This window comes from Misgurnus anguillicaudatus, chromosome 8 (genome assembly GCF_027580225.2).
Source record: "Misgurnus anguillicaudatus chromosome 8, ASM2758022v2, whole genome shotgun sequence".
Lineage (NCBI taxonomy): Eukaryota > Metazoa > Chordata > Actinopteri > Cypriniformes > Cobitidae > Misgurnus > Misgurnus anguillicaudatus.
In genome coordinates, this window is record NC_073344.2 from 19,740,574 (window position 1) to 19,762,840 (window position 22,267).

General features: G+C 37.1%; 1 protein-coding gene across 2 annotated transcripts; it reads right to left on the bottom strand.

Moving 5' to 3' along the window:
• Window positions 1–1,290: 1,290 nt before the first annotated feature.
• Window positions 1,291–20,126, bottom strand: rhoca (ras homolog family member Ca). 2 transcript variants are annotated; one of them, XM_073870433.1, is made up of 5 exons: window positions 19,926–20,126; window positions 10,690–10,843; window positions 8,009–8,129; window positions 5,726–5,857; window positions 1,291–2,963 (listed from the first exon to the last, which is right to left on the bottom strand). In XM_073870433.1, coding segments are annotated over exons 1-5 (582 nt in total). In that variant the 5' UTR covers window positions 19,928–20,126; the 3' UTR covers window positions 1,291–2,790. The 2 variants fall into 2 exon arrangements, with proteins under 2 accessions (XP_073726534.1, XP_073726536.1); XM_073870435.1 differs by lacking the exon at window positions 19,926–20,126 and having other exon boundaries at window positions 10,690–10,845.
• Between the last annotated feature and the right edge of the window lie 2,141 nt (window positions 20,127–22,267).

The following is a 22,267-nucleotide window of genomic DNA, read 5'->3' on the forward strand; positions in this document are numbered from 1 at the left end:
AAATTTTTTGTGATTTTAATATTTAAAATTATGTTGTTATTGCATTCTTTTTATTTATTAAAATACATTATTCATTTAAAATGCTATATCAAAATTTTTATTTAATATTTGCAAATATTAAATATAAGACACTTAAGAAACTTAAATTGTCTTCTTTAAAACAAGACCAAGATTAGGATTCTAGACCAAAAAATACCGGAGTTATATTAATTTAAAGGTGTACACAGTATCACCCCCCCCCCCCCACACACACACACACACTCAAAAGGATTTGTGCAAGTTAAGGGGTTAAAGGGGAATTTCTAAATATTTAGATTTTTTCCACCCTCAGATTTTCAAATAGATGTATCTCAGCCAAATATTGCCCTATCCTAACAACCACACATCAATGGGAAGCTTATTTATTCAGTTTTTAGATGATGTATGAAATAAAGACCCTTATGACTGGTTTTGTGGTCCAGGGTCACATATATTTACATTTTAATATTGATTCCCTATGAAGCATTGAATTGCTCAGAATGATAAAGAGGTTACTAATGGGGCATACACACCAAACGCGAGTTCAACGACTTGCGCGAGTAGATTGCATAGAAAGTCAATGCAAAGACGCGATCAGAGGCGTCCTCGCATGGGGCGATGCGAATTGGGCGGCGCGATTGCGGTGAAAACATGCAAATGTTTCGCTTGAGATGAATAGCGCATGTTTTCTCAGCAATGGCGCCGCCCAATTCGCGTCATTCGCATTGCCGCAGGCGAGGACGCGTCTGATTGCATCTTTGCATTGACTTTGTATGTAATCTACTCGCGCAAATCGTTAAATCCCACACAAAGTTAAATCCCACGAGTAATCTAGAGCTAGCAACGCGATGCTACGCATTTGGTGTGTAGGTAGCATAAGACGACTACGAAATAGTAAAAAAATCCACACTTTCAAAAAAAAGAAGCTAAACGCAACATTTTGTTTCGAAAAAATAGTTTATTAACATAGGTTGGTTTTACTTCATTCAAACATTTACTACAATACTACTCTTGTTTACAAAGCATTGTTACTATAAGCGCTCATAAAAATCTGGAATAATAAATCATATTTAATACTTCCAGAAAAAAGGAAGAGAGCATATAAACACACAGCAGAAGATTGATCTTAGAGCCCCATGTAGAGCTCTGTATGCTAAGACTGGCATCTGTAGATCATGCAGATGGATGACATTACAACCCAGTGATATTCTCACATCCACATCTTCTATAACAAGGTTTCATTTAGAATTCCATAAATCAGTATTTTTAAAAAAAGATAAACACATTCCTCATATTTTGTGAATAGCGTTGCCTAGTTTGTGTAATAGGATGTTGCTTGTGCATTTTATTGTACAGTCAGTGCATTACAGTAAGTATGTTAATAATGCCCTGTATAGGCTGGATCACGCTGCCCCGACAAACACCCAACATTTCAAAGCTGGATTCAGAATGTAGAAAACATTGTCACATTCAAACTGGCCCAAAACCAGGGGCCTTTCAATGACGCAGCCTGGAATTCAATGGCATAATGTCTCGAAAAACCCGAAAGAAAGAAAACACCCAATGAAAGAATTGGTATAGTCTCGCAGGGAGCTTATAATTTTACATCTAACTTGTGAGCTCGAATCAAACGCCCCATGGCACTATTAAGGGACGTCAGTGAAACATTTAACAATTGAAAGCTACTAACATCTCAACTAAACTGTCATGCAGTGCAAAACACTGATCATGTGCACATAAACGTCCCTCCGACCCAAATCAAAAGCACTCAATACTTGCTTTTCAACTGGTATGCATTAAAAGACAGATAACCAAAGGCACACGCTTTCTGTTTGAACTCAGAAGGCACTCGAAACCTCTCCATATTTGCCAAACAAACCTCCATAAACTCACCACATTGTGTATTTATTTGACATTTCTGAGTACTGTAAAAGCTCAGAGGCGATCACGACTAAACATTTAGTGTTTGCATTAATATATTTGTTTTTAATACTTTAGTGTCAGGACAATGCAGATGTATTGGGCGATGGCAGCCCTGTCTCTGAGGATGAACCAGGACAGGTTTAACCAGTTCGGTACGCATGTTTATGCATGCGGAGGACAAACAGAGTAATACAAAAGGGGTTCGATCCTGTAATGGCTTTTAACTATATATTACATTTCCTTGAATTTAAGACTTTAAGGGTAGTCAAGATATAAATATAGTTAATATTACTAGAGCCTTTGCAGTTTTAAATATATTTCATTGGTCGTTTTTACATCTAGAAAAGCGAGTTAAGTCCATGAGAAGTTCAAAACTATTTTTTTGCAAAGTACATTCAAATTCTGCAGGGAATATTCACAAACATATTTATTTATGGTAGAATACAATTATCTGTAAAAGTTTAGGAAGTTTCAGGAAAGAAAAAGTCTCAGATTTGTTGCGGTTATGATGTTTCATTGATTAATGTGCAAAAATACAATACAGTTACTATTGATCCCAATCTTACAGGATGAGCTTAAGATGAGAAGAAAACTTTTTGTACGCTGACTGAGAAACATTGTGCCATTGAGGAAAACTAAATCAAGGCATGTAACATAAATCTAACCTAACTTTCCACCCAGCCCTCGTTTAATGCATATTTGACTGTTAGTTTTGCATGAAATGTGACATACAGTACAGTGTATCTATGCCGTTTGGTCGAAAATATTTCTTGAGTTTGGTATATCCTGGTGAGCTGGGGGTTGTTACAGAAAATTCCGGATCATTCGCGAGACGACCGGAAGATTCTCTCACAACAGCAGGCATCCGCTCCTCTTCTTCCTCTTGCGGACTTGCAGCGCCGCCCTGGTGGCCATTTCGAATACCTCCCTCACGCCGTCTTTAGTTTTGGCCGAGCACTCCAGATAGCCGAAGGCGCTGATGCGATTCGCCATGTCTCTGCCTTCTTCCGGTTTAACAGGCTCCAAAAAAAAAAAAAAAAAAAAAGGTGAAACTGAATTGTCACGTTTGACAGGTTTCAGAACCAAATTTAGCTTTCACTTTTAATTATGACATTTATAAATATTTAACAAGAGAAACATTATACAAAAACACAAAATCACGCACACCAACACCAGAGTTAACACTTTCTAATGAGGTTGTATTGGTATGTATTAGGTAATGCATTAGCTAACATGAACGAGCAATGCTAACAATACTTTTATTAAAGGAACACGCCCACATTTTGGGAATTTAGCTTATTCACCGTATCCCCCAGAGTTAGATAACTCCATACATACCTCTCTCATCTCCGTGCGTGCTGTAACTCTGTCTGACGCAGCCCCCGCTAGCTTAGCTTAGCACAAAGACTGGAAATGCATGGCTCCAGCTAGTATACTGCTCCCAATAAGTGACAAAATAACGCGATCATTTTCCTATTTATGTGTTGTGATTTGTATAGTCAAACCGTGTACAAATAACAAGGTGATATGAGACACAGCGATCTTTTAACAGTATACATACTGAGAACTATATTCTCTGAAGACGAAGCACTGCCGCATGGGCGGAGTGATTTGCACAACTCTGACCGAATTCTCTGCTCCTCACCAGGGGCTTCTCGTGTGCTGCGAGCAGATCACTCCGCCCATGCGGCAGTGCTTCGTCTTCAGAGAATATAGTTCTCAGTATGTATACTGTTAAAAGATCGCTGTGTCTCATATCACCTTGTTATTTGTACACGGTTTGACTATACAAATCACAACACATAAATAGGAAAATGATCGCGTTATTTTGTCACTTATTGGGAGCAGTATACTAGCTGGAGCCATGCATTTCCAGTCTTTGTGCTAAGCTAAGCTAGCGGGGGCTGCGTCAGACAGAGTTACAGCACGCACGGAGATGAGAGAGGTATGTATGGACTTATCTAACTCTGGGGGATACGGTGAATAAGCTAAATTCCCAAAATGTGGGCGTGTTCCTTTAAAGGGACACTCCACTTTTTTTGAAAATAGGCTAATTTTCCAGCTCCCATAGAGTTAAACACCCGATTTCCACCGTTCCGAAATCCATTCAGACGATCTCCGAGTCTGGCGGTACCACTTTTAGCATAGCTTAGCATAATCCATTGAATCTGATTAGACCATTAGTATCGCGCTAAAAAATACCCAAAGAGTTTCGATATTTTTCCTATTTAAAACTTGACTCTTCTGTAGTTACATCGTGTACTAAGACCGACGGAAAATTGTGATTTTTAGGCAGATATGGCTAGTAACTATATTCTCATTCTGGCGTAATAATCAAGGACTTTGCTGATGTAACATGGCTGCTGCAGGCGTAGTGATATTACGCACTGCCCGAAAAATAGTCCCCTTGGTTACTTTTAATAGCAGAGGACTATTTTCAGGCGCCGCATAATATCATTGCGCCACCTGCAGCCATGTTAAGGCAGCAAAGTCCTTGATTATTACGCCAAAATGAGAGTATAGTTCCTTGGCATATCTGCCTAAAAAAAATGCAACTTTTAATTTTCCGTCAGTCTTAGTACACGATGTAACTACAGAAGAGTCAAGTTTGAAACAGGAAAAATATCAAAACTCTTTGGTTTTTGATTTTTGAGCGCGATGCCAATGGTCCAATCAGATTCAATGGACTGTGCTAAGCTATGCTAAAAGTGGTAGCGCCAGACCCGGAGCATATTTTCAAAAAGCGGAGTGTCACTTTAATCTTAATTTAAATCATAAGTGTGTTAAAATTTGTTAATGCGACACAAACTAACATGAACAATTGTGTTAGCATTAACAAAAGATTAATAAAGGCTGCAAACTATATTGCTCAATTAGGGATGCACGATATATCGGCCGACATATCGTTATCGGCTGATAACTGCTTATTTTTAATATTATCGGTTATCGGTCTGATAGCAAAATTAGGCCGATAAATGAAAGCCGATAAATTATGGATTATTTTGGTTTGTTGAACCACTTCACTTGCTTATTGCTGGCCATGTAGAGTTTTGATTGGTGCTTTCTGTGACATAGCACGAAGATGACACATGTTGCGGGCTTAAGAAGAGTATGCTAGTCTAGCGCAAAGACAAGATGTCCGCGGTCTGCGAGTTTTTCATTGTGAAAATAATATGAATATTTATCGGCCTATAGATATCGGTTATCGGCCCCCAAATTTAAAGAGGTATCGGCCAAAATTTCCATATTGGTGCATCCCTATGCTCAATGTTACCTTACGTTAGCGAATAAATAATGTTAACAAATAAAATCTTAATGTAAAGTGTTAGCAATTAAAAAAAGCAATTTTTATTTCATGTTGACTTTAAATACAGTAAATTGTTAAAGCTCCAATCGCAGTAGTCCGTCAACAGCTAAAAGCTTTATAAATGATCGGCTAATTTTATTTATACACAAAGGGTGTGAAGAACTTTGGGTACGATTGATTTCAGTGGGCGAAGTTTCTCCGCATGACTAATCATGACACATCATGTCAGTGCTGCACACTTAATGGCCTTATTTAACCGAGGCCATCTGCCCAGATGCAATAACCATACACCGCAGCAGCTGACATCATTGAAGGGGCGAGGTGCAGATCCCATCACTCATCGGTCGAACCGATCGCTCCGCTACAATACGTTTGACAAACGGTAATGATCAGGCCTTCTAAAATGAAAGTAATGCTAGCTGCTAAGTGCTTTTTAATGGAACTCCCTACAGAGGAGGTGCTGGTCCCGGAAACACACCTGCTTCATCTTGCTCAGCTCTCTCCGTGTGTGTTCGTCGTTCCGTAGATCCTTCTTATTCCCCACGAGGATTATGGGAACGTTCGGGCAGAAGTGCTTCACCTCGGGCGTCCACTTTTCTGGGATGTTCTCTATGGAAGCACATGAGATTGATATATGTTTATATAACTTCATCTAAATCAATGTTCATGTTTTTTAAAACCAAAAGAGTGCTGTAGATTATGTAGAAAAACACTCTCTGTCTGACAAACAATTTGCCCATTTGAGTTGCTTGACATTTTTAGGAAGGGCGGAGTTTGAAGAGGGTGTGCGTTGTGGTCCGTTTATATAAATGTGCTAAAAGACGTAACCACAAATTAACATAATTAAACAAAATTAACGACTGCACAAATCTATTTACTTTATAGATGCACATAAATAAAACAATCTTTATAAATTTAAATGATGCTTATTTATGACCCGTTTTCTTATAATAAAGCTTTGTTTTGTAATGATTTTGAACCAAAGGTAGGGTTGTGTGAAACAAATAAGGGATTTGTCCCAATAACTCAAATCCCATTATATAAGAGTAATTCATGTGAAACATAACTAAGCATTTGTCTTTAGACTACACAAATACTTTGTCCAAAACCTGCTATGAATACGAGTCATTGTTATTAAAGTATATAACTGCTTAGATGCACTACCGGTCAAACGATTCTCATTCTTTATTTATATATTTTTTCACATTATACAATAATAGTAAACTTAACAAAACTATGCAATTACACAAATGAAACTAAGATAAACATGTTGCGACTAAAAGTAGGGTGGCATAACGATTAATCACGATTAATCTATTGCAGAATAAAGGTTTTTGTTTATCATATATTTGTTTGAACTGTGAATAATAATTATGTATATATACATATGCACATATGCATGTATAATTTAAAGAATACAAATATATATTTATATATTAAGTATTTATATATTATATTAAGTATACATAAATATAAAAATGTATATACACATTTCTGAAATATATACGTGTGTGTGTGTGTGTATTTATATATACAAAGTTATTATACACAGTACACACATGATGTAAACAAAAACCTTTATTCTGCAATAGATTAATCGCCATTAATCGTTATGCAACCCTAACTAAAAGCATAAATCTTTAGGTGTCTAATGAAAGAAATTCATGTTTGTACAATAACATCTTTGTCTACAAAAGTAATTTTAAAATACTTAAAGATACACCTTGAGTAGGAATGCATAACGATTAATCGTGATTAATCTATAGCAGAATAAAAGTTTTTGTTACTGTGTGTGAACTGTGTATAATAACTTTGTATAGATAAATGCACACACATGCATGTATTCATTTAAGCTATATATATATATATCTATATCTATCTATCTATCTATCTATCTATCTATCTATCTATCTATCTATATCTATCTATCTATATCTATCTATCTATATCTATCTATCTATATCTATCTATCTATATCTATCTATCTATCTATATCTATCTATATCTATCTATATCTATCTATCTATCTATCTATCTATCTATCTATCTATCTATCTATCTATCTATCTATCTATCTATATCTATCTATCTATCTATCTATCTATCTATCTATATATATATATTTATTTATTTATTTATTTATTTATTTATTTATTTATAATTTATTTCATATATAAATATAAATACTTAATATATCAATATATTGTTTTTTCTTAAAATTATACATGCATGTGTGCATATTTATATATACATAATTATTATACACAGTTCACATACACGTATATGATGTAAACACAAACTTTTATTCTGCTATAGATTAATCACGATCAATCGCCATGCATCCCTAACCTTCAGATAAAAATATTTTTCATGAGAAACATTTCAGTCAAGCGTTTGAAAACTTGGTAGTGTATATCTGCTGAATCACAGCCTAATTTCTGAAGAATAACTTCAGATAATCGTTTATCTATGTGCTAGGAAGACTGTGACGTGTTTAAGCTTCCCGACACTGGTTTTAATAAGACAGGAAGGACCAGGATGTTCTCTATGGAATCTGGTAGAGATAAACAGCGGTGATGTCATGGACACAAGAGTTATCTCGATGCTCCTCAGCTCAAAGACAAAACACAGGAACTTCCCACAAACAGGGATGACTCAAGCTTTTTCCACTGGGGAAAACTTCATCTCTCAAGTATTCCAAAATTAAAGGAACAGGACAAAAGTAGGCCAACGGTTTGTTGTACTGGAAATTATAATTACCTAAACTGTCAGGGCTGTCTATAGAGAAGCACATGAGGATGACGTCCGTGTCTGGATACGACAGAGGTCTCAGGCGGTCATAGTCTTCCTGTCCCGCTGTATCCCACAATGCCAGCTCCACCTATTGATCAACATGGCAAAGAATGAGTCAAGATTCATATGAGTCAACTTCAAATGATAGCTAGCTAAGCAATAAAAAAGATGCTTTTTTATTCAGGGAAACAAATTCTGGTATCACTCAGCCGAGTAAGGGGGGGACACTTACACGATGACACAGTTTTAACCAAAACAGAAAACATGCTTATAAAAAAATGTAACACTTGAAAACGGGGTAAAAAAAGCTTTTTACAAACAATATTGTTATCATCTACGTGTAAATTACAAAACGTGAATTGCGCATTACATTACGTGTTTAGACATGGCCTTGCATGCATAAAATATTTACATCTGTACACAAACTTTTCAAAACTTCTTATTATTAGGGATGCACCGAATCCAGGATTCGGATTCAGCCGAATACTGGGCTTTTTGACGGAGTTCGGGCGAATCTTAGATTTTTTTCCACCGAACCCTAGGCTTGCGCTACGCTGGTCGGCGTCACGCGGCCGTTGATTACACACATCGGGTGCTGACGTGGAGATAAGCGGGGTTTTTTTCGGTGAGCCTTAGGGGCGGTTCACATTTCGTGGACGCACCTGGAAAAAACTAGTGCATCGCATCGCTTTCATTATGCATATGCATCGCTATTTCATTATTTTTTACAGTTAAAATCAAATAAAATGAAAAATGACACTGCGATGACACTTTGGGGCGCCTCCAGGGGTAAGTGCGTCTGAATGTGTATATCAATTTCAACCAATCGTGAGCTTTAACAACAAAGACAGGGTCACGCGGGAGCCAGGAAGTATATCGCTAACTAAAATATTGCTAAAGACGGCGTTACAGGGACGCAGGAAGTATGGCAAGGGAGACGCAGCGTCTCGTTCCCTTCTCAGGGAACAACAGTTACATACGTAACCAAGATGTTTTCATGTGTGAAACACCACTATGCAAAAAAGCATTTTGGTATGAATCAACATTCGCATACAGAAGATATAAGCATTTAAAGCGAACAGTTTAGCATCACAGTATAGCAGTTTGTGTCAGACTGAAAACGCAAGCTTGTGTGAGGAATCTGATCTGCTAATTTATATCACGTGGAGATGGTTGAAAAACGGAAAGTCACAATGGCGTGACCTTACTGAAAAGCAAACATGGACGAAGCACTCCTCGCCCATATTAGCAGTAACGTCCGAAAAATATGCTCATGCTTAAAGTCTAATGTGAACGCCCCTTAAAGGCGGGGTGCATGATCTCTAAAACCCAATGTTGATATTTGAAATCACCTAAACCAACACGCCCATACCCAATTAGAATCTGGACCTTCTTTTGATAGACCCACCCCACACATACGAAAATCCCGGCAACGATTTCGGTTAGTAGACAGACACGCCCCCCTACTGCTGATTGGCTACAAGTGTGTTTGGTAGTCGACTCCTTTTTCCAAAGTGTTTTTTAAAAATCATGCACCCCTCCTTTAATCCATAAGATTTAGTTGAGTCAAAATAAGCATTACCACCATTATTTAATTTATAGGCCATGTTTTATGGAAATTTCACGATATATGTATATATTCACTCACTGTGCTATGAAATTACATGTACCGTGATAAAAGATTTAGTCAACAGAGCCTGAGTTCAAAATGCAGTGATTTTAAAATAAGTGCCTATCACTAGGGTAAAAGGAGACGAGAATGTTCCCAGAGGGCGGAAAGATTTATGCTCGGTCTCCGCTGGGAAGCGTTTATGTTTTGCTCAAAGCAGCTTATTGAAAAAAAGCCAAACTCTTGATTTGAGAAAGCAAAGACTTTAAGATACCACAGTAAACCATGTATACTCCTAGGGCCATACTATAGAAACTTCCTAAGTTAAGATCTGACAGGTGTAGTGTCCTAAATGGAATCCGGATTAAAATCACCATGGTTACTAAACAGATAAGACAGGACTCCGAACTAGTACGTTTCTGTAATACTGGTCCTTAAAGGCAACAACTTTGTGCATTATAGGCACAAAACGAATCCCCCGACCCTGAATCACAGGAAATGAAGTGCTTCATTTATTCATTCTATAGGGGTTGGCAAGTCAAAATATGTGGAGTTCAGGCAGGAAACCAGGAAGAACAACCATTTCCTGTTTTGCCAAGTCCCCTTTAGATTTCGTGGTGGTCAGTACTGACTATGAGCCGTTTGTCGGAGACGTTGAAATAAGCCCTCCGTTCCAAAACAATGACTATTATTTACAGCTAGTGGCATGACTCTGTGATCGTCAATTGAATAAATATTTGGATAAGGAAGTGTATCTAGACAAAAAAGACTTTTGATTTTGTTGATACGTTATGTCTTTATGAGCAGACTAGTAAAAACAACAATCACAGACTCGTTCAGTTTTTTTGCTGCGGTAATTATTAATGACAGAAAAAAACAACACATTCTGGGTCACTGGCAGATCTCATAGTAATCAGCTTGGGTTTCATAATCAGCTCTAAACCAACTCAAACCTGAAAGATTTGTAAATACCGTGTCAATACAAGCTGTATAAACACAGGTTTTAGGGATTTGGAGAAAGACAAAAATCAATACAGACCGTTTTGCTGTCTACTTCGATGTCTGCAATGTAGTTCTCGAACACAGTAGGCACGTAGACTTCTGGAAACTGGTCTTTGCTGAACACAATAAGGAGACAAGTCTTCCCACAGGCTCCATCTCCCACGATCACCAGCTTTTTCCTTATGGCCGCCATAGCTGTACAAGCAAACAAATATTTATTTTAACTTCAAAATGTTAAATGAACATTTTATTAGCTTTAAAGTTGTATAAAAGCATCTGCTAAATGAATAAACGTGACGCTGCGCCACAAAACCAGTCAACTGTATTATTGATTTTTAAATGCCAAAAATTAGAACATTAAGGGTGCAGTGTGTAATTTTTAGAGGGATCTCTTGACAGAAATGCATTATAATATACAAAACTACATTATCATGAGTGTATAAAGACCTTTTTATAATAAATCATTATGTTTTCATGACCTTAGAATGAGATGTTTTTATCCACATGCATGAGGGTCCCCTTACGTGGAAGTCGCCATTTTGTGCCACCACGTTTCTACAGAAGCCCTTAACGGACAAACATTTTTGTTTCCGACGATGATATGTTTTTCTGGTGGCAGCTACTGTAGCTTCTCTATGCGTTTCAAAAGCGAGGGGTGAGCAGTGGGCTGAGCCGTTGGCTGCAATTCACAATCTCACCACTAGATGCTGCTAAAATTTACACACTGCACCTTTAAAGGGACACTCTACTTTTTTAAAAATATGCTAATTTTTTAGCTTCTCTAGAGTTAAATATTTGGTTTTTACTGTTTTGGAATCCATTCAGCAGATCTCCGGGTCTGGCGCTACCACTTTTAGCATAGCTTAGCATAATCCATTGAATCTGATTAGGCCATTAGCATCGCTCTAAAAAACAACCAAAGAGTTTTAAAATTCTCGTATTTAAAACTTGACTCTTCTGTAGTTACATTGTGTACAAGACAACGGAAAATTAAAAGTTGTGATATATATATATATATATATATATATATATAAATCATTAGTAATATGTGTTGCTAAGGACTTCGTTTGGACAACTTGTAGGCGATTTTAGCACCCTCGGATATCAGATTTTCAAATGGTTGTATTTTTGCTAAATGTTGTCCTAACAAACCTTACATAAACGAAAGATTATTTATTCAACTTTAAAAAATAGACCATATGACTAGATTTGTGGTCTAGGGTCACAAATGTAAATGTAAACATAAGATTACTGAATAGTTGAATTCATTCCTTTTTGACCCAGCACTGGGCTAAAACAGTGGTTTTCAAACTGGGGGCCGCGAGATGGTGCCAGGGGGTCCCCAGTTTTATGACATTTTATGAAATACATTAACTTATCATGAATTCTGTGTAATTAAACCTAAAAATAATAAGGCTACTAAACAAAAGGAAATGCAGGAATGCACCGTACACAAGGGGGCCGCACGCTGAAAAAGTTTGGGAACCACTGGGCTAAAAACAACCACATTCCATAACTGACAACCTGTTGTTATTTAGTTTTGGTCAAGTTTTGCGGGTACAATTCTCAGATCAATGTTATCACATTACTTTATATTATCCACGTGTTGTTCACCATAACAAAATGACAGACCACAAGGTTTATGTTAACCCCCGTATCAAGTCCAGACAGAGGAACCGCGTACGTTCTGACACGAACATCCATCCAACATGGATATAAACTAACCCTGCAGATTCTCACTGACTATAACATGAATAGTAACGCACGCAAGGCTACTGAACCTGAACTGATCTATGCGCGCGCACACACACACACTTACATTTCTACAGTCATACATTAACATCACATACAGAGAAATTATGTATTTTAAATGTCAAATTAAAGCGCTGTGTCTTTATGGCCTTTGCTATTGAGACCTAAAGTGAATGTGTTATGCATTACAAACCAGAGAGATCATGCACCAACATCCACAATTTTAAATTACATTTTAACATTTTTGCATTTGCACTTTTATTTAAAGTGACAAACAGTGCATACCAGCTATATATTTTATAGGGCTGTCAAAAGTTTAATCACAATTAATTGCATACAAAATAAAAGTTTATTTTGCACAATATATTTCTGTAATTATTTTGTATATATAAATACACAAACATGCATGTATTTAAGAAACATTATATATATATTTGGAGTTTGATAAATTTTATGAAATAATACAACAGGAAAAAATATATAAATTAAATGTTTCTTAAATGTATGCATTACATGTATTACACACACAAAAATATTATGCAAAACACAAACTTTTATTTTGTAACTATGCAATTAATCTCTGGACAGCCCTAATATTTTATCACATTTTTACTCTGCTACAGGATCAGCATTCATTTATTTATTATTTACTAAATGTTCACATAACTAAACTAGTCAAGCATGCCATTAGCTACACCAAGGTTTGGGTTTGATTCCCAGGTAGGACAGGAATTGATCAAATGCCTGCACTGCATGTAAGGTTGTGCACTAAGTCCCAAATGTGTACCGTAAGTAAATGAACAACATTCAGAACAAAATGATCGAGAAGCTAATTTTAGCAAAACTGAATTGAAAATTCAAGTCACACTAACAGCAAAAACATGATTATTACTTTTAAAGCAACTGACAACCCTAAATGTCCAACTTTTTAACACGTAGGTATACTGAATGTTGGGCAAGCAGTCAACTGAGCCTGATTTGTAAGTTCCACGTATAATCACCCCCGTCCTTCATGCATGTCCTCGCCCGACATCCATTGCTACATTGTACCCGCGTATAGCAGCCACTAGCAGTGCAATTGCTTTGAGTCCAGAAGTTGAATCTCAGTCAGGGTCTGCACGCATGTGGGTGGTGGTGAGGGAAATTTGTGCTGCACTATGATGAATATGTGTCAGTAGGAAAGCACAGCTGTGCATGCAAGTGCTTCCAAATCGCTCCGTCCTCATCTATTCTTCCTTAGTAACACGCACACACACTTCTCCACAGCCCGGCCTCATGCCAGCATTACCACTTATCAACAGACCTCCATCAGATTGTGCTAGAAAAGAAAGAACTTTATTTTTAGTACGGCCCTTTCCTCGTCTCGTTCCTGGGTTTCTATCTCACACAAAGCTTTCCATCCACCCACAGGAAACTCTTGAGTTTTCGTTTCATACATTTTGAGAGAGAGAGATCCAGAGAGGAATTTTTCTTATGGCAAACAAAGCCTGTTATATATTCATTGTGTGTTTTAAAGGTGCACTGTGTAACTTTTAGGTGGATCTCTTGACAGAAATGCAATATAATATACATAACTATATTATCATTGGAGTATAAAGACCTTGAGTAATGAATCGTTATGTTTTTATTACCTTAGAATGAGCTGTTTTTATCTACATACACCGCAGGTCTCTTTACATGGAAGTCGCCATACGCACAACCGGCGCAACGTCATAGAATGTCTCTGAACATGTTCACGCCCACTTTTGGGGGAAAACAAACTAGACCTTCCATTGACTTCCATACAAAAGAGCGGAACAAAGCAACGTTCATACACAGGCGTAAAAAACGTAAGAAATCACTCAGATTAAACATGTTAAATAATTATCTGTCCACCGTGGCTGCCATAGAGCGCGAAATATACATTAACACATTTAATTTGGTCAATATAAAAACATGTCCCTTTCCTTCTCCCAGCGTCAAATTGGTGTATCAACGCTCCCTATTGGCCAGAGGTGTCTTACCCGGAGATTTACTCGTACCTCCTCGAGTCAACAGTGAAGCAAGAGAATGATTTTACTTCGTATTTGAAAGTTACTTCGTATTTATATATTATGTCTTTATATTAGTACTGAGTGCACTTTTCCGTCCAGCCATACAACTAACTGGCTTAGCGATATTTCCAGCAATCACTGGATAGCGTTGTAACACAAATTTGACACTGGGAGAATGAATGAGTGATTTCATAAGTTATTTACACCTGCCGGCTGTGTACGAACATTGCTTTGTTCCGCTTTTTTGAATGGAAGTCTATGAGAAGTCTGGTTTGTTTTCCCCCAAAAAGGGGCGGCGACGAAATGTACAGTCAAGTTCCCAGATGTGCCGGTAGTCCGTAATTTGCACTGCCATGTTATAGTTATAGTTGCCCTACAGGGGTGTTTCTTCAATACATTATTTTAAGCCTGGAGTATAGTATGTTTTTTCACACGGTCGAATGCACACTGCACAGCCTTGCAAAGTATAGTTTATTTGACTCATACGTGTACACAGACGTTTGAGGCGATAGGGTTGTGCTGATAGACAATAGTATCGTGTATCAACGATTGTCAGAAATATCGCCAACAGTGGGCTTTTCATAGTTGGCCATGGTTATTATTAATATCATCATAGTTTCACATTAAGATGCCATTGCGTGATTTTCCTAGCATGAGAGGGTTTGTGGGCTTCACGTGAGAGAGCTTGTAAAGCGTACGTATTCCTTCTCGGACGCACTTGGACTTAATGCGCGCATCTTGGACTCTTCCGGACCTGAATGCGAGCGACATGAACTTCTTTTAGCACCCAAACTTGCAATGCGCATGATTCGGACTCTTCCTACCACACGAGCTTGTAATACGCGCGGCTCTGACATTTCCTTGCACTAGAGAGTTTGTTAGCACGCAGAGGGTTAAAACCAGCGAGTGCGTTGTTCCCGCTCCCTGACACGCAGACATTTAATGTAAAAACAGGACTATACTTCGGCCTTAAGATGACGTGTGGTCCTGTGGTGGCTACCGTAGCTTTTCTATGCGTTTCGAAAGGAATGGGTACTCTGTGGACTGAGCCGTTGGTTGCAGTTCACAATCTCACCACTAGATGCCGCTAAAATCTACACACAGGAACTTTTTCTTGTTAAAACAATTCCACATATAGTTTTGGATAGTTATTTTGAATCCAGCTAACAGACATTTCGGACGCATAAAAGTAAAGGTTAATTTCAATGTATGTTGTCCTCACGAGCATCTACACAGAAGTAATAAACAAGATCCTAGTCTATAGCTGAATATACTTCGTAGTATCGTAGTACCACAGTTCAGTTTAAACACTTCAACAGATCAATAGATAAAGAAGGACAGAATATAATTCATTTAAAAGCCATTATGATAAATGATTGTAATGCCTTATAAACTTCCGTCTAAGAATAATACAGCAGGGTTTGACATGAGCAAAACTGAAAGCTATCAGAAGGACTGGAATTCCCTGTTGTTTCTGCATCTTCCTGTTATGAATCGTATAGGTGGAAACACGAATGCTCGGATGAGTCATTTTAAAAAACGTCTTTTCAATTAAACAACAAAAGAAAAGAACATGAATAGAGAAAAACAGGTCGTCCAGGTTATAGAAACAATAAGGAAGCACTTTAAGCACTTGCATAGCCTGTATATGACGAAGGTTCTTGGACTTTATAGACTTTAAATAAGTCAAACTGCTGCAATGAAAAGTTTTGCTAGGATGTTTTAAATTAGGATGCACAGAGAAGTTTGTAGTCGAGAACTGAATAATTTATTACATCTCAAACAATAGAAACACACCTGTTTTGTCCTTTTAATACAATATAACAGTGTGGCTGATGTACAGCTCACCAACTGTGTGTTTTCTCATGTTCTAAACAAGGTTTTTACCTTCGGGTTCAAATCTCTTCTGCATCAAGCCACCAAAATGAAAAAACAATGAGGAACAACACGACATTTTGACTTAATATGCACTTTTACGGAATGCATAAGGTTGGGAGTTACACAATGACCCTGTAGCCATCTTGCATGTAGCCCCGCCTACCAAAGGTTCTCATAAGAATGGTGTCAATGTGGAAGGAACCGAAGCCTCTTTAAAAATTTTATTTTACAATCCAAGATTCACATAACAATCCAACTATATTTTAATTAATTTTGTGACAGCCTGGCTAAGGGGATACTTCTTACAAAATTTCATTTGGGAGTATTCAAATAGGATCATTTGTAAACAATGAGTCACATCTGAGATAAAAACTGTGGTAACTTTAACCCTAATTAATTACGACAGAGATTATGTGTCCAATTCGCATTCCTCTGTAGTAAACTAGAGCAGGTAAAGCCTTAGTTTGTGTTTTACCGTGCTGTAAATCAAAGACATCACATGGTCACAGATCAAAATCCACAAAATGGTGTATGTGCCTTAAGGGTTGTAGAAAAAAATGGCTTTTTGCTCAGTCTGAGAAAACAAAAAAGAGTGTCAAAGTTCACCATATGGCAGGCTGATAAAGCCTGTCAAGGGCTTACTACAACAGGAAGCATACATGGGATTCTGGGAGCAGTTCACACACTGCTGATCTGAGATCAGCGAATGAAGCAATTCCAGCCAACTTACTGTACAATCTACAGTAAGTGATTTATCTTTGTCTGGAATCAGATTCTAAACAATGTTACTGCACATTGGCTATTTTTACATGCAAAAAGTTTTGTCTATCCGACTGAGTTTAATATGATTGAAGGTTACGATAATACAGTTTACATGCACCCAAACATTGCAAATGTTTGTTTACATGTACGTTTTATAGAATCTGAACTGAACGTCTGCACAAGCGCACAGCCAGGGTTGCCAGATTCGCGTATCAGAACCATCCCAAATGGACATTCAAAACTAGCCCAAACCAATAACTAATTAACGATATCCTTTCATCTTTAACCCGCAGAAAAACAACAACTAGTAAAAACTGTTTAAACAGTAGCCAAATCTAAACTCGAAAAAAGCAGAGGACTTGGCAACCCCACGCTGCAGACAGCATCAATTATCGAGTTCACGCTTTATCTCTAGATTAAAGTCAAAGGTGAGTTCAAAAGGCACAATGCTATTCTATTGCTTTAAAGGTACAATTTGTAAGATATTTGCAGGAAAATATCCAAAACCACTAGGCCAGTGTTATATATTTTGTCCAGCTGATTACTAATAATATCTGTAATGTTTTCAACTACTTGTAAATCGTGAGAAAATTGCCATTCTGAACAGTGACACGGGGCAGTGCAGTCGCCTGTAAATGACGTTAATATCCACGTTACCCTTTGTCGCTGCCTGTACTGAAATAAAAACCACATGACAACAGTGTCGTGGACAAATGCTTAAGTAATAGCGTCTTTCGGGCCACTCGCTTGTTTATGATAAGTTTGTTGATCTAAACACTTAATTCTGTGCTGTGTTAACACACCATCATATTGGACTAATACTATTACATCTATGACTAACAATTGCGTTTTGAACATTACATGAACCTTACATAATGAAATAAAACAATGTCATCAAAAGAGGTAAATATAAGACGTGAACTTGAGCACAAATGTCATGCGCATGTGCACAATGCATTTTTGCATCCGATTGAGAAAATTCTTCGATTCATGCATTTACACTCATACTTTTCTCCTGCTGATCGGATCACAGATCGGAGTACACCATCCTGCTTCAATAAGATCCAAATTTGCATCCGATTGACCTCAATCGTATTGATTAAGGTGTTTACATGAAGACTTTTCAATACGATTGAGCCATCAATACGATTACAAAATACAAATGTATAATTTGGTTGCATATAAATGTACCTAATACGAAATACATGTGCAGATGTCATCAAAAAAATAGATAGATATTTTGAGAAATGTTTGTAACCAAACCATCTGTTGACCCCATTTACTTCCATAGTAGGATAAAAAATACTTTGGGGTCCACGAATGGTTTGGTTGCAAACATTTCTCAAAATGTAAGGTCAAACTGGCGCGTCACACAGCTAGTGCAAGACGAGAAGTTGCGGTTTAAAAGTACATATTTTTTATTTTTATTGCCGAAGAGGACCCTCATGCCTCGGTTGGGATCATTTAAAGCCCTTTGAATTGGAGTTGACACTTCAATTTTAAAATGAATTGAAACTGTGAACTGTTAAAGACCAATAAAGTCTATTAAAGGAACACTCCACTTTTTTTAAATGCTAATTTTTCAGCTCCCCTAGAGTTAATTTGATTTTTACCAGCGCCTGAAAATAGTCCCCTGCTATTGAAAGTAACCAAGGGGACTATTTTCAGGCAGTGCCTAATATCACTACGCCTGCTGCAGCCATGTTACATCAGCAAAGTCCTTGATTATTACGCCAGAATGAGAGTATAGTTCCTAGCCATATCTGCCTAAAAAATCACAACTTTTAATTTTCCATTGGTCTTAGTACACGATGTAACTACAGTAGAGTCAATTTTAAATAGGAAAAATATCAAAACTCTTTGGTTATTTTTAGCCCGATGCTAATGGTCTAATCAGATTCAATGGATTATGCTAAGCTATGCTAAAAGTGGTACCGCCAGACCTGGAGATTGGCTGAATGGATTTCAAAACTGTAAAAATCAAATGTTTAACTTTAGGGAAGTTGGAAAATGAGCATATTTTCAAAAAAAGTGGAGAAATTAAAATAAAAAAAAATTAATCATGGAATGTTTTCCTCAAAAACTTAATTTCTTCTCGACTGAACAAAAAAAAGACAAACATCTTGGATGACATATGGGTGAATAAATTATTGGGATTTTTTTATGAAAGTAGAATATTCCTTTAACTAATAACCATGTTCTTTCTGTTTTATTTGAGCACCCAGTATTGTCATATGGTGTGTCGTATGTTGTGTACAGAGCCGCAGAGCACCAGGATTAAACAGAAGGCCTGTCTTTACATTCTCAAGGGCCATTACAAGCGTTTACCTTCCCTAAAAATGCGCCTTTGGCCTATAAGGCAAATTTTAAGGTGGCCGTTTCGAAATCGTGACATCATATGACATATTGACAGTCACTTCGACGGAACAACAGGTTAAGACTTCTAGACTGGGTTTAGAGGAAAAGTTTTGAACAACACAAGTACTGAGCCACTGCAACGCCCTTATGTGATAGAAAAGCAACAGCTCGTGTGCGACGCGCGACTCAAAATCCAAATCAGTTTAAACTGTTACAATGTATCATTCGAAACTAGAGCACTAGAATTAGCGATTGTTTTGTGTTAATTCTTTGTTGTTACATTGTATAAATCTACTTAAGTGTAATTGTTTTGTTTTTATTTTTTTTAACTGCAAATCTGACCCCTTTAAACCCAAATGAATAAAAACACCAAGTAGATAAAACTATCACTCGGCCACGAGTTCACTAGCCACCACCTACTTTTCCCCAAACTTGTTTTTAAACAACACTCCCAAAGTCCGACGTTTCAAATAAAATCCGATGTGCGCAAATAGCTTATTTGTTTTTCCTCGAGGCGTCCCCGTCGTCCTGCCGATCTCGTGTCGAAGTTTAAAACGCGAGGTAAGGAAATTTCACAGGATTATTGCTAAGAAACGAGGCTCGACTAACAGAGGAGCCGCCCGCAGTAATGGGAATTACATGGGACCGTGGGGCTGCTCAATGTTGACTGGTGGAGGAGGCGGTTCGGCAGGCGAGGAGGATCACTGCGGTCCCTCCCTCCACCACCGATAATAATGACATCACTCTGTTAACCGTGCAGAGACGCGTGCTTGGTTTGAGGTTTACCCTGTTGACTTGTATTGCTTTACTAATAAACAAAATGTACAGTCATATCATTAAAAAGAACATTTTAATTTTCCAAATCGTTAAATTGCATTCCATCATGTGTATATAATCATATTTATAAATGTAATAATTGAAAAAATCACCATTGCTCAATAGATAATAGCATCACAATTAACATAATTGTGTTGATATGTAGCCTATTCATATGACAAGCTTATACATTTTAAGCAATTGTGAGTACTAAGTGCTATATATAGACTAGACTACATAAATATGAATGTTACACAAAGTGGGTGTAACTGTAATGCAGAATGGCAAATATTTATGTTTCAAGGTTCATTTTATTGCTTTGATAGCAGGCCTGGTTACAACCTGCATTTACATTTATGTGTTAGGCAGATGCTTTCATCCAAAGCAACTTAAGTGCACTATGTGGTGGTATGCAATTTTATCGTATGTGTGTTTATTGGGTTCGATCCCATGATCATTTGCGCTGCTAATGCAATGCTCTACCTGAGCTATACAGGAGCATCTGCATGTAGGCGGGCCTATGTATGTACAGTATTGATGGACAGTACTTTGTATGATTAATCTTAAAAAAAGCATGCAATGACAGTATTTAAGCATCTGTAGCAGTGATACACAACAAATGCAAAAACATCTAACATATTACAGTTTTCTTTTTGTTGCATGTTAAATGCAATGGAAGTGGCATATGAGTAATGACATGATAGTTGTAGATAAAAAGGATAGATTTATTTATTCACATAATTTAATTGTCAAAATTTGCAAAGAGTAATCTTTTGACAATGAAACACCATTCAAAGGCAAAAATTCAATCAATATATATATACTGCTGCTGCATATATTAAAGAGTTTACAAAAAGTTTTAGACCAAGATTTTATTTATAGCAAAGAAATTGGGCATTTATCCACTATGATTACATTTAAAACAGGGCAAGCAATCAGTTAATTTGGGTATGATATCGATCTATTCACCAGTAAAACCCAGGTAACTATCTTTTAGTTATTACATGAGTTGGTGGTGGTTCTGGAAAAAGTATCTTGTTAAACTAGTCCAGACTAGTACAGAAACAAAGTTGATACCTGTGTGTATGTATCTGGCTTAAAGTTAACATGAAATGCCATTGGACAGATTGTTATACAGTGTTGTAAGTTGTACAGGATTTCATACAAACATGAAGTGCACATCTTGATTTTATTGATCGGATTGAATTTAATGATTTTGAATTCTGCTTTATTCCTAAAAGTTGTTTGGTGTTATTGGTGTAATCTACAGTATATTAAATTACTGCATTAACTACTGATAAAGCGTGTTAGATAAAGGCTGTATTTCCCACAACCATTGCTTGAATAACCATTTAACTGAAATGTTATTTCAGAAATGAAGTTACTTTTACTTACTGATAACAAAGCTTTTTCTTTTAGAATAGCATGCATTGATGAATTGAGCCCAAACTGCCCGGTAGCAAGTATTCAGAAAGTGTGAATTGTGATTTCATGTTGACTTTAATGATGTTTTTTTTCTAGAATATAGACATTTGCATTACTTTCACATAAATGAGGCCTGTTTGAACCATAAACCGGAAAAAATAGCATTCATAAATAAATGCCCTATATTTGTTAATTGCTAAAGAAAACTTTAGATTCAGTCAACAGAAACATTCTGAGAGGACATTGACAAAAGATGATCAGCAGTTTAAATGACAGCTCAGATGGTTTTATAAAGTGCTTATGTTTTATTTTCCCTTTGAGCAGTACAGACTTTCTGAACATACGAGATGGAAAGATAGAGAAGTGTCACTTGATGATGTCATCCCACACTTGACATGCTTGACGATATCAATGATGAAGAGTGACTCGGAGGAGGGTAAAAGGGGAAGTTGGGACAAATTCAAGCCCGGTTGACAAATCCAAGTTTGTCCGGTGAAGGTGGGCCAGCCCGTCATGTTTCTAACTCTGACCCAGCCAATGGAATGACAAACACTGTGATGTCATCGCCTGAGCCAAGCCTTTCATTGGGTA